Consider the following 14,523-nt stretch of genomic DNA (forward strand, 5'->3'; position numbering starts at 1 on the left):
TTGGAAAAGTAAGAATAGTAAGAATGTCAGTTCTTTCCCAACCCAATTAATAATACATGTATTAATACAGAATTCCTCATATTGATATAGTATTAATACAGGAATACTAGTATTCCTATCAAAATTTCAGGAAGGTTTTTTGTACTATTAAGGGAAAATGAAAATGGAAGCCGAGGTTTGGATATACCCCTAGGCCAACTGCCTGTAGCCATGTAACTGAAACTTAAGCTTTCCTCCCTCAGTGTGATAGCATTACAAAGAAAGCTTATGCAGCTCCATATGCACAGTAGGGAACAATATTCTTCCTCATTCATGCTTTATAAACTGTGTTGTAACTGCTGTGAATTGGGGCTTCATACCACTTCCAGTTTGGGGTTTCCTGGTTCATGAACTCTTCTTTTACATGCACAATAAGCTTTTTAAAAATTTTTTTATTTGTTTTTTTTTTTGAGACAGATTCTCGCTCTGTCACCCAGGCTGGAGTGCAGTGGCATGACCCCGGCTCACTGCAACCTCTGCCTCCCTGGTTCAAGTGATTCTCCTGCCTCAGCCTCCCGAGTAGCTGAGATTACAGGTGAGCACCATGATGCCCGGCTAATATTTATATTTTTAGTATCATGAGGGTTTCACCATATTGCCCAGGCTGTTCTTGAACCCCTGGTCTCAAGGGATCTGTCTGCCTCGGCCGAAGTGCAGGGATTAAAGAAGTGAGCCATCACACCCAGCCTAAAATTTTTTTTTATTGCCAGTCGCAGTGGCTCACGTCTGTAATCCCAGCACTTTGGGAGGCCGAGGATGGTGTATCACTTGAGGTCAGGAGTTCAAGACCAGCCTGGCCAACATGGTGAAACCCCATCTCTACTAAAAATACAAATATTAGCTGGGTGTGGTGGCACGCACCTGTAATCCCAGCTACTGGGGAGGCTGAGGCACAAGAATCGATTGAACCCAGGAGGCAGAGGTTGCAATGAGCCGAGATTGCACCACTGCACTCCAGCCTGGGCGACAGAGTGAGACTGTCTCAAAAAATAATAATAAAATAAATTTAAAAATAAATAAAATAAATTATTTTATTTTGATTTGATTTTACTTGTGACATTAGATGTAAATGAGATTATTCTGAAATGTATATATAAAGGCAAAGGAACTAGAATAGCTCAAATAATTTTGAAAAAGAACGATAAAATGGGAGGAGTCTGCCCAATTTCAAGATTACTACATAGCTGCAGTAATCAAGGCTGTGGTATGGATAGAGTGACAGATACATAGATCAGTGAAACAGAATGGAAAACCCACAGACCTGGGTAAATATGCCCAGTCATGTTACACATGATTTTGGACAAAGGTGCAGAAGCAATTGAGTGGAGGAAAGATATCTTTCAGCAACTAGTACTGGAGCAATTAGACATCCATTGGCAAAAAAATGGATATCAACCCAAGTCTCATACCATATACCAAAATTAATTCAAAATGGTTTATGGAGTTAAATGTAAAACCATAAAACTTCTAGAAAAAAAAGAAGAAAATCTTTTTTTTTTTTGAGACTGTTGATTTTTAATATTTTCTTAAAAAAATACAAAAGAAATTAACTCTGTAGTACAGGTCAGTACACTTCAGGGAAAGAGGGAAAAATGGAATTTCAGAGTAAAGGTTGTTTAGGTTATCACATTCCCACACTCCCAATACCCATAAAACAAGAATTTCACTCCATGACACAGAGGAACATTGAATGATAGCTCAGAAATGTTGATAGCTGAGGTACTGAAACTAACAAAAGGATTTTGGTTGTCCTTGATTATTCTGTCCTGTGATGAATAAAATCTACACTAAAGGACAGGTAAGGAAAACTTATAGCAGAAAAAAGACTAAATGTACCAATCACAGCAGTACAAACCACTCCTTGGCAGAAGTGTGCTTCTGAAAGAATGGGGCAGTAATCAGGTAGCTGAACTACTAGGCTACTGTCACTCCCAGTCCATTCCCAAATAAATAGTGTGGAAGTGTAATAGTGTAGTAGTATTTGATTCAACAAAGAAAAGCTTTCACCCCCATTCAAGGCAAACATTGCCATGGCTAGATGACCCCTGGCAGGCAATAAGATGACTGTAAAATCACAGGTACTTCTAGTTTATCCCCAGTTATACTGAACTCCCACATTTATGTCATCTTCTCTCATCCCAACATTTGTTCACTCTTTTATGCTGTCTCCAGTGTGAAAGACCTTGGGGAAATAAAAAGATCCTTCAAATAATATACCCTTCTCAGTCTTCCAGGTTATGTAATACTTCAGTGCTGTTCTAGGTTCACTCACATTCCATCAAATTCAGTTTAATTCACTTATTCTAACTTAATTTCTGATATACAAACCCTGACCTCCAAAAGAAGTGTCAGATGAGTCTCTCTCCCTTGCCCCCAAAGTTTTGTGGGGCTCTCCCTTTTGTTTCCCTTTAGAGTGGAACTGTGTTGCCCCTAGCTACCTGTAGATTAGAAAATGTATTTGTTCCTGGAAAAACAAAAAAGACTTGGATTTTACCGCATTTACTTAAATTGGTATCTTTCCAATCATCTAGGCTGGATATTGCTCACATCTAGTAGGCTATACTCACCTTAGTTCTTTGCAACATATGAGGCACAACATACATGTAGTACACCAAGCATGTGGTAAGTTAGAAATGACAGGGAAGTGCTCCCCAAAGCAGTGGGAGAGGTAGTGTGGTCTCTCACATCCATTCAGTGTGCATTCTTTTCCCTGGAGTATCTGTTACCCACCCTTCTCAGGAACAACAACCAGGGCGAGGGGGAGTATGTGTCAAATAAGTACAATCATCACTGCACTGGTGCCTGTAATCACCCTGTGCACATAGTGAGAAACAGATATTCTGGAAAGGATTCTTGATTCTCCCACTAACTGTCCACTGTACTGGTCAGTAGCTCTGGATGGTGCTCCAACAATGGTCACTTCTCATGGAGAACACACACACCAGCATCACAGCGTGGGGTTCCCATGGATGTCACGACTTCCTAGCTGTCGATGATAGGGTCGTAACATTCAATGCTACTTAGCAGGGACTTAATATCATATCCTGCAATTGCATAAAGTCTCCCCTGAAGCACTGTGGCCCCTACGTAGCATCGTGGAGTGGTCATACTGGTGGCAGTTGTCCAGGAATCAGTGTAAATGTTGTATGCTTCAACGGAAGAAAGATGGGCTATACCATCAGATCCCCCCACCACATAAATACGGTCATTCAGCAGGGCTACTCCTGCACCAGAACGCTTGGTGCCGTTGGTGTAACATTAGTCCAGTGTCCTGTATGAGGGTCATATTTCTCAACTGAATTTAAGATATTCAAGCCGTCATACCCTCCTAGACAGTGGATCACTCCACTGGCCACTACGAGTCCAGCACCTTCCCGGGCTGTCTGCATCTCTCCCAGCATGCTCCACTGGTCAATGTTTGGATCATACCGCTCCATACTGGTGTGATGCCTGCTTCCATCAAAGCCTCCAGAGACATAGATCAAATCTCCCAGGGTGGTGGCTCCAGCAAGACCTCATCGGACATTCATAGGGGCCACAGAATACCAGACCCCATCCTCATCTGCTGTGTAGTCTAGACATTCCACTGGACTAAGGCGGGAACGGCCATCATAGCCACCAATGACGTAGATCTGGTCATGTAGGGACACTGAGGCCACATAACGTCTCTTATGAGTGATGCTTGGCAAAAAGCTCCACTCCTGAGTCTTGGGGTCATATTTCTTTACTGCGTCGATGGGAGACTGCTGGCTTCCGAAGCCCCCAGCCACCAAAAACACTTCATTGGCTCCTAGGCGAGCCCTTGTCCTGGGTCCCTGCATCTGACTCTGAAGTTCAGGCCTCAGATGAAACTTCTTTGCTTCATCAACCAGATCCCTGCATTGTAAACCACAGCGGATGAAAGGCTCAGCATCTATTACATCTGTGATATACCTGAGGGTTAGCAGGGGCATCTGCATATACTGTAGCAGGTTAGGCAAGGATTCTTTCTGCTCTTTCTTGGCATGCTTCACCCAACTGATGACAACCTCAAAGACTGGTTCTTCAGGATCCACCTGAATTTCGTCGCACTTGATTAGCTTTTCCACCTCTCCTTGTCTCAGAAGAATGAACTCTTCATGCTGTACCACTTCAGGAAAATTCTTCTGGCTAAAAACCTCAGCCACTTGTGTCAGGTCAACACAGTTGTGGGTTTCAGCAAAATCCCTAATACCCAGGCAATTAGAAGGGTCCAACTGACTTTCCAAGAACTCACAGCAGGCTTGTTTCACACCTTTCAACTGAAGCAGGCAGGCTGCAGGAAGCAGTTCTTGTACATTCTCCATGTCACATATACTGTTTCTGTGTACACAAAGTCCAATAAAATTTCCATGGTAGAGGCAGTCAAACCTTGGATGTCAACATAAGGTTTCCCCTTCTGTGAAAGCTCACTAGTGAACATGGCACAGAATTAATCACTACAGGCAGCCAGCACAATCTGATGGGCAGGGAAGTCGTTCTGCTCTACTCTCAATGTCAGGGTATTGCTCTTCCCGAGGGAGTTCATTGAACTGAGGATTGATTTAGCATGAGTATTTGTCATTATGTCTTTGGGGGCCATAATGCCTCCCATAAAGCAGTGCAGAGAAAGAACAAAAATGGGTCCTTGGATTCTGCAACTCTGCTCCTGAACCCACACAGCCGCGCCCATCCTCAGCCTGTGAGGATGGAGTGGGGCGCGGGGCCAGCAGGTGGCTCAGGAGGAGCCAAAGCGTCGCCACCACCGCCCCGGCCCGGAGGCTCTGGAGCTGTCCGGGTCTGGTCCCTGTGGCCACGCGACGTGATGACCAGAAGAAAATCTTGAGGATCTAGCTAGGGCTAGGCAAGGAATTCTTAGACTTGACCCCAAAAGCATGAGCCATAAAAAGAAAAATTGATAAGCTGGACTTCATCAAAATTAGAAAATATTTGCAAACCACCTATCTGACAAAGGACTAGTATTAAATAAATACATATATAAACAACTCTTAAAACTCAATAAAAGGCCAGGCGTGGTGGCTCACACCTGTAATCCCAGCACTTTGAAAGGCTGAAGTGAGTGGATCACGAGGTCAGGAGTTCGAAACCAGAGACCAGCCTGGCCAACATGGTGTAACCCCATCTCTACTAAAAATACAAAAATTAGTCAGGCGCAGTGGCACACGCCTGTAATCCCAGCTACTTCAGATGCTGAGGCAGGAGAATCGCTTGAACCTGGGAGGCGGAGGTTGCAGTGAGCCGAGACCATGCCATTGCACTCCAGCCTGGGCGACAGAGTGAGACTCCATCTCAAAAACAAAAACAAAAAACCTCAGCAAAATACTGCAAATAACCCCATTAGAAAGAGGGCAAAAGAAGCCGGGCGCGGTGGCTCACACCTGTAATCCCAGCACTTTGGGAGGCCAAGGTGGGTGGATCACGAGGTCAGGAGATTGAGACCATCCTGGCTAACACGGTGAAACCCCATCTCTACTAAAAATACAAAAAATTAGCTGGATGTGGTGGTGGACGTCTATAGTCCCAGCTACTTGGGAGGCTGAGGCAGGAGAATGGTGTGAACCTGGGAGGCAGAGGGGCAGTGAGCCGAGATCGTGCCACTGCACTCTAGCCTGGGCGACAGAGCAAGACTCTGTCTCAAAAAAAAAAAAAAAAAAAAAAAAAAAAAAAAAAAAAAACAACAGAAAGAAGGCAAAAGAGTTGAAGAAACATTTCACTGAAGAGGATGTACAGATGGCAAATAAGCATATAAGGAGATGTGTAACATTATTAGCTATCAGGGAAATGCAAATTAAAGCCACAGTGAGACAACTACCTCAGGATGACTAAAATAAAAAGTAGTGACAATACGAAGTACTGGTGATTGTGCAGGGAAACTATGCTCATGGATTGCTGATAGGAATGTGAAATGGTACAGCCACTCTGGAAAACAGATCTGGCAGTTACCATCCTGGGTATTTATCCCAGAGAAATGAAAACTACTCTGTATACGTTAGCCAGGCATGGTGATGCGTGCCTGTAATCCCAGCTACTCCGGAGGCTGAAGCACAAGAATTGCTTGAACCCGGGAGGCAGAGGTTGCAGTGAGCCAAGACTGTGCCACTATACTACAGTATGGGCAACAGACCAACACCCTGTCTCAAAAAATAAAAAATAACTTATCTGTACATGAATGTTAACAGTAGCTTTATTGGTAATAGCCAGAAACTGGAAACAAATCAGGTGTTTTCAACAGTGAATGGTTAAACAAGCTGTGGTAGATACACATGGAATACTACTCAGCAATAGAAAAGGAACCAACTATTGGTACATGTTGAATACCCTTTATCTGAAATGCTGGGGACCAGAAGTGTTTTGAATTTCAGATTTTTTCAGATTTTGGAATCTTTGCATTATAGTTACTGGTTCAGCATTTCTTATCCAAAAGCCTGAAATGCATTTCCTTTGAGTGCCGTGTTTGTGCTCAAAAAGTCTCAGATTTTGGATGTACTCAACCTGTACCTGCAACAACCTGGTAGAACCTGGGTTGGGGTAGAAAGCCAATGTCAGAAGGTTGTATACTGATTTAATTCAGACAACACTCTTGGAGTTACAAAATTGTAGAAATAGAGAAGAGATTGGTGGTTTCCAGGGCTCAAGGAAGGGATTAGGGTAAGGGAGGTGAGTGGATGTCACCCTAAAGGGCAGCCCCTCGGGATCCTGGTGATGATAGGACAGTTCTGTGGCTGTGTCCACGTCAGCATCCTGGTGATGCTGTGATATAGTGACACAGGCTCTTACCATTGGGGAAAGAAGGCACGTGAGACCTCTGTATTGTTCCTTCCAACTACACGTGACTCTACACTTATCCCAAAATGAAAAGTTTAATTAAAAAGAAAAACCTCAGCTGGGCATGGTGGCTCATGCCTATAATCCTAGGACTTTGGGAGGCCGAGGCAGGTGGGTCACGAGGTCAGGAGATCGAGACCATCCTGGCCAACATGGTGAAACCCTGTCTCTACTAAAAATACAAAAGTTAGCTAGGTGTGGTGGCGGGTGCCTATAATCCCAGCTACTCGGGAGGCTGAGGCAGGAGAATCATTTGAACCCGGGAGGCGGAGATTGCAGTGAGCCGAGATCGCGCCACAGCACTCCAGCCTAAAAAAAAGAAAAACCTCCCCAGACCCCTACTGGTGATAGGAGAAGACCCAAACCAAACCCTTGGTGTGTGTTCTTCCTCCCCACTGCTCTGTCCACCTCTCTAGACTCTTGTTTTGTCACCCGCATGACCTCAGTGTTAGTGACTTGCCCGGTAACATAGCTCTGGAGCCTCCACACCCTGAGGGGCTCCTCTACCCTCAAAACACCCAGGGTCTTGCCTTGGGGCCTTCTGTTGGACTGCTGGGTGTGAGTGGGTGGGTTCTGGAAGTGGTAGGGCCAGGGTAAGAGGTGCCCATGATGGGGGCAGGCTGGGCCCTATGGAGATAGCCCACCAGAGGGAGGGTAAAAAGCCCACAAAAGGTTCAGGACCAGAATCAAGAACCATGTGTATTTTTCTCCTCACATCATGAGTTTGGTGTCAGATATTATTTACAAACAGATTTTAAAAGCAGGGTCAGCAGGCCCGGAGGATTGCATGTCCAGTGGGAGTGGGGGAGGGGTGGAGGCCACTGAGGGCGAGTCAGTGGTCCCCAGGGTTCTGTGGCTTCTTCCAGACTGGCTTGAAAAAAATGCTTTTATTTTCTTGAAGGTCCCCCATGCAGATGTTAACTTTAGGGGCAAAGGAAAGACAAAGGTTACATTTCATCTCTGAGTCTATAGATGTATCCCCTATTGGGAAGAGGTTAGAGGTCAATGACTAGGACAGTATGTCCCGTGAGAATCGAGGGAGGATTCTTGTCTGTATGTGAGGAGTAAGTGGGAAGTGGCGAAGCCTCACATTGTTGTCAGGCAGGTGTGGGGTGGTGATTGGCCTTGACAGAGTACGCAGCCACCCTTCCTCACTGCCCTCTCACGCCATTTCTCCTGGTGGCTCCACACAGGTGTATGCCCATGCAGGTGCGACGCTGGAGGGGAAGATGTATATCACCTGCGGCCGCAGAGGGGAGGATTACCTGAAAGAGACACACTGCTACGACCCAGGCAGCAACACTTGGCACACACTGGCTGATGGGCCTGTGCGGCGCGCCTGGCACGGCATGGCAACCCTCCTCAACAAGCTGTATGTGATCGGGGGCAGCAACAACGATGCCGGATACAGGAGGGATGTGCACCAGGTGAGTGGGGCCTGGGGCTGTCCACACCCGTCATCATTCCCAACCTTCTCATTTGTTATTGATGGAAAATGTAATTGAAACGTGTCTTTTTAAAATAGACTATTTTTTAGAGCAGTTTTAGGTTCACAGCAAAATTAAATGGAAGGTACAGTTTCCATACACCCCTTTTTCCCCCCATACACATATAGCCTCCCCATTGCAGACCTCTTGCTCCAGAGGGGTGGATGTGTCACAGTTGTTGAAACTGCACTGATGCGTCACCATCAACCAGAGTCCACAGTGTTCACTCTTGGCACATTCTATAGGTTTGGACAAATGTCACCATGACAGGATCACACACATACACGTCTACCTTTGCCTATTATTCTTAAAAACTTTTAGGCCGGATGTGGTGGCACATGCCTATAATCCAAGCAGTTTGGGAAGCCAAGGCGAGAGGATCGCTTGAGCTCAGGAGTTTGAGACCAGCCTGGGCATCAAGGCGAAACCCCATCTCTATAAAAATACAAAAATTAGCCAGGTGTGGTGGTGCATGCCTGTAATCTCAGCTACTTGGGGGGCTGAGGTTGGGGGATGGCTTGAGCCCAGGAGGCAGGGATTTCAGTAAGCTGAGATCACGCCACTGCACTCCAGCCTGGGCAACAGAGCCAGGCCTTGTCTCAAAAAAAAAAAAACAAAAAAACCCCACAAAACTTTCAGAGCCAGGCTGGCAGCACATACCTGTAGTCCCAGCTACTCAGGAGGCTGAAGTGGGAGGATCGTTTCAGCCTAGCAGTTGGAGGCTTCACTGAGCTATGATCACACCACTGTTCCCCAGCCTAGGTGACAGAATGAGACCCTGTCTCTATTCAAAACAAAATCAAACAAAACAACAGAACAAAACTTTTATTATAAAGTTAATATAACCACATTGCAGGAACTTTAAAAAATAGAGATGGGTGGCCAAGCATGGTGGCTCATGCCTGTAATCCCAGCACTTTGGGAGGCTGAGGTAGGTGGATCACGAGGTCAGGAGTTCAAGACCAGCTTGGTCAAGATGGTGAAACCCCATCTCTACTAAAAATACAAAAATTAGCCAGGTGTGGTGATGGGCGCCTATAATCCCAGTTACTTGGGAAGACTGAGGCAGGAGAATCACTGGAACCCAGGAGGTGGAGGTTGCAGTGAGCTGAGATCGCACGACTGCACTCCAGCCTGGGCAACAGAGCAAGACTCCGTCTCAAAAAAAAAAAAAAAAAAAAATAGAGAAGGGTGAGGAAAAACATTCATAATCCGGCCCCTGCAGCACTGTTTTTCAGTATGACCATTTTCAGTATTGACTGTGTATGTTTTCTGCCTGATCGTAGTCAAAGAGCATCCCATTCTGAGCTGGGCACAGTGGCTCAGGCCCGTAATCCCTGCACTTTGGGAAGCCAAGGCAGGTGGATGGCTTGAGTCCAGGAACTGATACCAGCCTGGGCAACATGGTGAAACCCCATTTCTACTAAAAATACAAAAAAAAAATTAGCCGGGCATGGTGGCTTGCACCTGTGGTCCCAGCTACTTAGGAGGCTGAGGGAGAATCAACTGAGCCCAGGAGGTTGAGGCTGCAGTGAACCGTGATGGTGCCACTGCACTCCAGCCTGGGCAACAGAGCAAGACCTTGTCTCAAACAAACAAATAAACAAACAAACAAAAAAGAGCATCCCATATCCCATTCTGCTTCTCTCAGTGACTTTTGTCCTGGGCATTTTCTAGTTTAACACTCAATCTTCATAATCCCCTCTTGTGTCTAAGTTTTAACTATTCCAAATAACATGACAAGTAATAGTTGCTTTGTTGAGCTTTTCAGGTATTTTGGATTATTTCCTTAGGTTCATGCAACAGTTCTCAAAGTGTGATTCTCAGACTAACAGAGTCTGCATCACCTGGGAACGCTGTGTTACGAAGCACCTCAGACCCACTGATTCGGAAGCCCTGAGGGTGGGGCTTGGTGATCTGGGTTTTAACAGGTCCTCTGCTTGTGAGATCCTCTGGGCCAGCACATTAGTTTTCTATTGCTTCAGTAACCTATCACCACAAACGTAGCAACTTAAGATAAATTTATTCTGCATTCATAAGTCCTGTGACATGGGCCTTGCCAGGCTAAAACCAGGGTGTGGTCAGGGCATCTTTCCTTTTTGGAGACCCTAGTGGGGATCTGCCTCCCTGCTCACTCAGGTGGTTAGAAGAATTCAGTCCCTGGCAGTTGCAGTCCCATTTCTTTGCTAGCTGTCAGTTGAGGGCCTTCTTGGCTTCTAGAGGTCCCCACTTTTCCTGGCTTGGGGACACTTCATCTTCAAAGCCAGCAATGGCAGGTTGAGTCCTCCTCACTTTTCAGCTCTCTTGTCTGGCTTTACCCTTCCTTTTTTTTTTTTTGAGATGGAGTCTTGCTCTGTCACCCAGGCTCGGGGGCACTGGTGCAGTCTCGGCTCACTGCAACCTCCGCCTCCTGGGTTTAAGCGATTCTCCTGCTTCAGCCTCCTGAGTAGCTAGGAGGACTACAGGTGTTCGCCACCACACCTAGCTAATTTTTGTATTTTTAGTAGAGACGGGGTTTTGCCATGTTGGCCAGGCTGGTCTCAAACTCCTGACCTCAGGTGATCCACGCATCTCAGCCTCCCAAAGTGCTGGGATTACAGGCACCACCCCCGGCCTCCCCTTCCACTTTTTTTTTTTTTTTTTTTTTTTGAGACAGAGTCTCGCTCTGTCGCCAGGCTGCAGTGCAGTGGTGCTCTTGGCTCACTGCACCCTTTGCCTCCTGGGTTCAAGCGATTCTCCTGCCTCAGCCTCCCGAGTAGCTGGGGTTACAGGCATGTGCCACCACGCCCAGCTGATTTTTGTATTTTTAGTAGAGACGAGGTTTCACCATGTTGGCCAGGATGGTCTTGATCTCTTGACCTTGTGATCAGCCCACCTTGGCCTCCCAAAGTGCTGGGATTACAGGCATGAGCCACCATGCCTGGCCTCTCCCCTTCCACTTTTAAGGGCTCATGCAATTGGATAGGTCACCTGGAAAATCCAGGAAAACTGCCCCATCTCAGGGTCTGCACCCTTAATCCTTTTTTTTTTTTTTTGTATTCTTGTACCCTTGATCCTATCTGCAAAGCCCCTTTGGCCACTTAAGGTAGCATATTCTGGAGATTAGGAACTAGACACCTTTGGGGGCCACTATTCTGCCCACCATAGCTAGAGAACCAAAAATGGCTAATCAGTCAAGAAGGTAAGATTTTCATGGCTCTTAATACTTACCGCCAAATTCCTTTTCTGGCATGTCAGACAGATACATAGTAGTATGGCTTTACCATGCCCTCAACAGCATTGGGTTTTGTGATTTTTCTTCTTTGCAGTTGTTGCTAGTTAACAGTTGAAAAATTTGTCTCTGATGTTTTGATTTTGCATTTCTTGAATTACTAGTAGGTTGAACATTTTTCCATGTCTCTGTTTACTGTTTTGGACAATTTTGAAGACAAGAGAATATTGATGTTGACTACTCCGCAAGGAATTACTTCCACTTTCTGTCTCCTCCCCCTGTCCTACTGCCTGTGTTGAGTGCTGCAGGGGAGGTTGAAGACATTTCAGTGGAGTCCATGTCTCTCAGGCAGCTTCCGTTTCCTGGAGGGGAGAGAAGCAGTGCCCTCAGACATGGGGAATGACCACATGCTGATGGGGGCACAGCCACACACTCGGGGGCAGAGACTGGCTTAGGGCCAGGTGGCCTGGAGGAAGGGCTGGGCTCAAGCAAAGCCAGAGGGGATCGGATCATTCTAGGGGAGGGCCCAAAATACAGCCTCCTGCAGACTCAGCCATCCCTGGGCGAGAAAGCAGCAGCCTGACCCATGGACAGGATGTTTCTACACTGGCCCTGTGCCATCCTTCCAGGGGGCCTGGCCTGTCAGAATGGTGGGTAACTGTGGCCACCTTGGTCAGTGGGCTTGTGGGGGAGCTAGCAGCCTCGTCCCAGCGGGTGCTGGGCTTTATTCTGGCCTTGGCTTTGCAGGTGGCCTGCTACAGCTGCACATCTGGACAGTGGTCATCCGTCTGCCCACTCCCTGCTGGGCACGGTGAGCCTGGCATTGCCGTGCTGGACAACAGGATCTATGTGCTAGGTGGCCGCTCACACAACCGCGGCAGCCGCACGGGCTACGTGCACATTTACGATGTGGAGAAGGACTGCTGGGAGGAAGGGCCCCAGCTGGACAACTCCATCTCAGGCCTGGCGGCCTGTGTGCTCACCCTGCCCCGCTCCCTGCTCCTTGAGCCGCCCCGCGGGACCCCTGACCGCAGCCAGGCTGACCCGGACTTTGCCTCTGAGGTGATGAGTGTGTCTGACTGGGAGGAGTTTGACAACTCCAGTGAGGACTAGGCTTCCCGTGCCTGGTGTCAGAGGGAAGAGAGGCTGGGGCTGCAGGGCAGTGAAACCCACACAGCCTAGGCCAGAGCACTTTACTCCAGGCAGGGCCCCTGCCCCTGTTGGCCACAGCTTACGGGCCCTGCCCTCTTTCTTCACACCAGCCCCTTGGCCAGCCTGCCACAGGCATCTCAGGGCCATGCAGATCCCAGGCTGTGGATTCCGTCACAGCAGGAACTGCTTCTGGAAGGCTTTGGCCTGCCTCAGTGAGCCCTGGAGGGGTTGGCCTTCTCTCCTCCCTGCCTAGATCAGTCCTTCTCCAAAGGGACCTGGGAGCTGGCAGCCTGGGCAGGGGGGCTGAGGCACCTGGTAGCCCTCTTTCTGTGAATGGGGTGGGGCTGTGGGAGCAGCTGGGGTTGGAGGATGAGAGCTCCTAAGGGGCAGAGGAGCAGAGATGCATCAGCTCGCCTGGGACTGGCTCTGTGATAAAAAGACCCCTCCCGCTGGGTTTTCAGACCCCATGTTGTTGATCAATGAAATAAAGCATCTTACAGAAGGTAACTGTTTTTCTGTAGCCACAGCCTCAGTTCCTTTCCGCAGTGCACCCAAGCTGCATCCCCAGGAAGCGTGGCTTCTGGGGTCAGCGCTGCCATCTGGGAGAGGCTGTGGAAGCCCAGGCCAGGAGCCAAGTGGCACTAGGAAGACCCTGCCTGAGAGGGAAGCACAGTAAACTCCACAAGCTAACAGGGCACTCAGTGGGAAAGCTGGAACTCGCCCTGGTCTGGTGACAGGTGGTTGTGCAGCCACTTGAGTGTCTTCTCTGGTATGGAACTTGTCTCCCAACCAGGGCAGCACGCAGAGTTTCAGTCCAGCTCATTAGGAGTCTCTCAGCCTGAGGGTCAGGGAGCCAGAGCTTCAGCACCTGGGAGCGGGGCAGCATCACGGCGGCGCGGGGGGTGGCCCCTCTGGCCTGTGCTCGGCTCCTCCCAACCTCCTGAAGCTGAGTGTGCTGGGGAGGGGAGCTGCATGTGCTACAGGTTTGCCAGGTAACCCTTAGGCACCCAGTCTCAAGGACCACACTGGCACAGCAGCTGGGACCCTCCCCTGTTCACCTGTCCCGGTGCTTTTCTTGCCCTCTTGAGACTGCCAGGCTTAGCCTGCACCCTGCATGGATGGGCTGTGAGTCCACACCAGCCTCACCGCAGGGCTGCACCACACGAAGCTTTCTTCCACCCAGATGCCCTCATAGGGTCTGCACCTGCAGACTCCTACTATGAGCCTTGTGCCCAGAGCCATCCCACAGACAGGCCTGTAACTTGCCAAGGCCCCATCCTTTCCCAGTTGACTGGGCAGAGCATGGGGACGGCCATGTGTTCCTGCTGGCATCCTGTCCCGGAAGAGAAGGGGGCAGTGTGTGCTCTTTGATGGGAGGAGAGGGGATGGGGAGGGGAGACTATCAGTCACTCTGGGCTCTCCTAAATGGATACCCCAAGGATTCTTGAGGGTAGAGGCAAAGCCCTCAGAGTTGGCCTGTGCCCCCAGGGCTGTGGTATGTGGGGGTGTGTGTGACCCGAAGACCTTCTTCACTGTCCTGGGCCCTGAGTACCCCTGAGGAAACATGACATCGCCTTGGGGTGGCAGACCCGGTGTTGAGCCCTAGTGGGGTGGGATGGCTACACACTCCAGTGTCATCTCCCTTTCTCCTGAGGGTGAGGCGCAAGAGCATGGGTTCAGAGTAGGAACCCCACTCTGTGGGTCTCAGACCCAGCACTTCCTGTGTCTCTGCTGCCACCTGGCAGGCCAGGGCAGTAGCTCCTGCAGACCTCAGAGGTTTCTGGAAAGGAG

General features: G+C 48.5%; 1 protein-coding gene and 1 pseudogene across 6 annotated transcripts in view; one reads left to right on the top strand and one right to left on the bottom strand.

Annotated features, from left to right (window-relative positions):
- The window catches only part of KLHL22 (kelch like family member 22), a 55,067-nt gene extending 41,828 nt beyond the window's left edge, over positions 1 to 13,239 (top strand). For all 6 annotated transcript variants that reach the window (XM_002830876.3, XM_024239799.3, XM_063722955.1 and 3 more), the window contains 2 exons: positions 8,076 to 8,309; positions 12,328 to 13,239. In XM_002830876.3, coding sequence (XP_002830922.3) covers positions 8,076 to 8,309; positions 12,328 to 12,693 — 600 coding nt within the window. In that variant the 3' untranslated portion in view covers positions 12,694 to 13,239. The remainder of the gene's footprint in view (positions 1 to 8,075; positions 8,310 to 12,327) is intronic.
- On the bottom strand, positions 2,323 to 4,784 carry LOC103888933 (kelch-like protein 12; annotated as a pseudogene).
- Positions 13,240 to 14,523: the final 1,284 nt, after the last annotated feature.

The sequence above is a fragment of the Pongo abelii genome, chromosome 23 (genome assembly GCF_028885655.2).
Source record: "Pongo abelii isolate AG06213 chromosome 23, NHGRI_mPonAbe1-v2.0_pri, whole genome shotgun sequence".
NCBI classification, from domain to species: Eukaryota; Metazoa; Chordata; class Mammalia; order Primates; family Hominidae; genus Pongo; species Pongo abelii.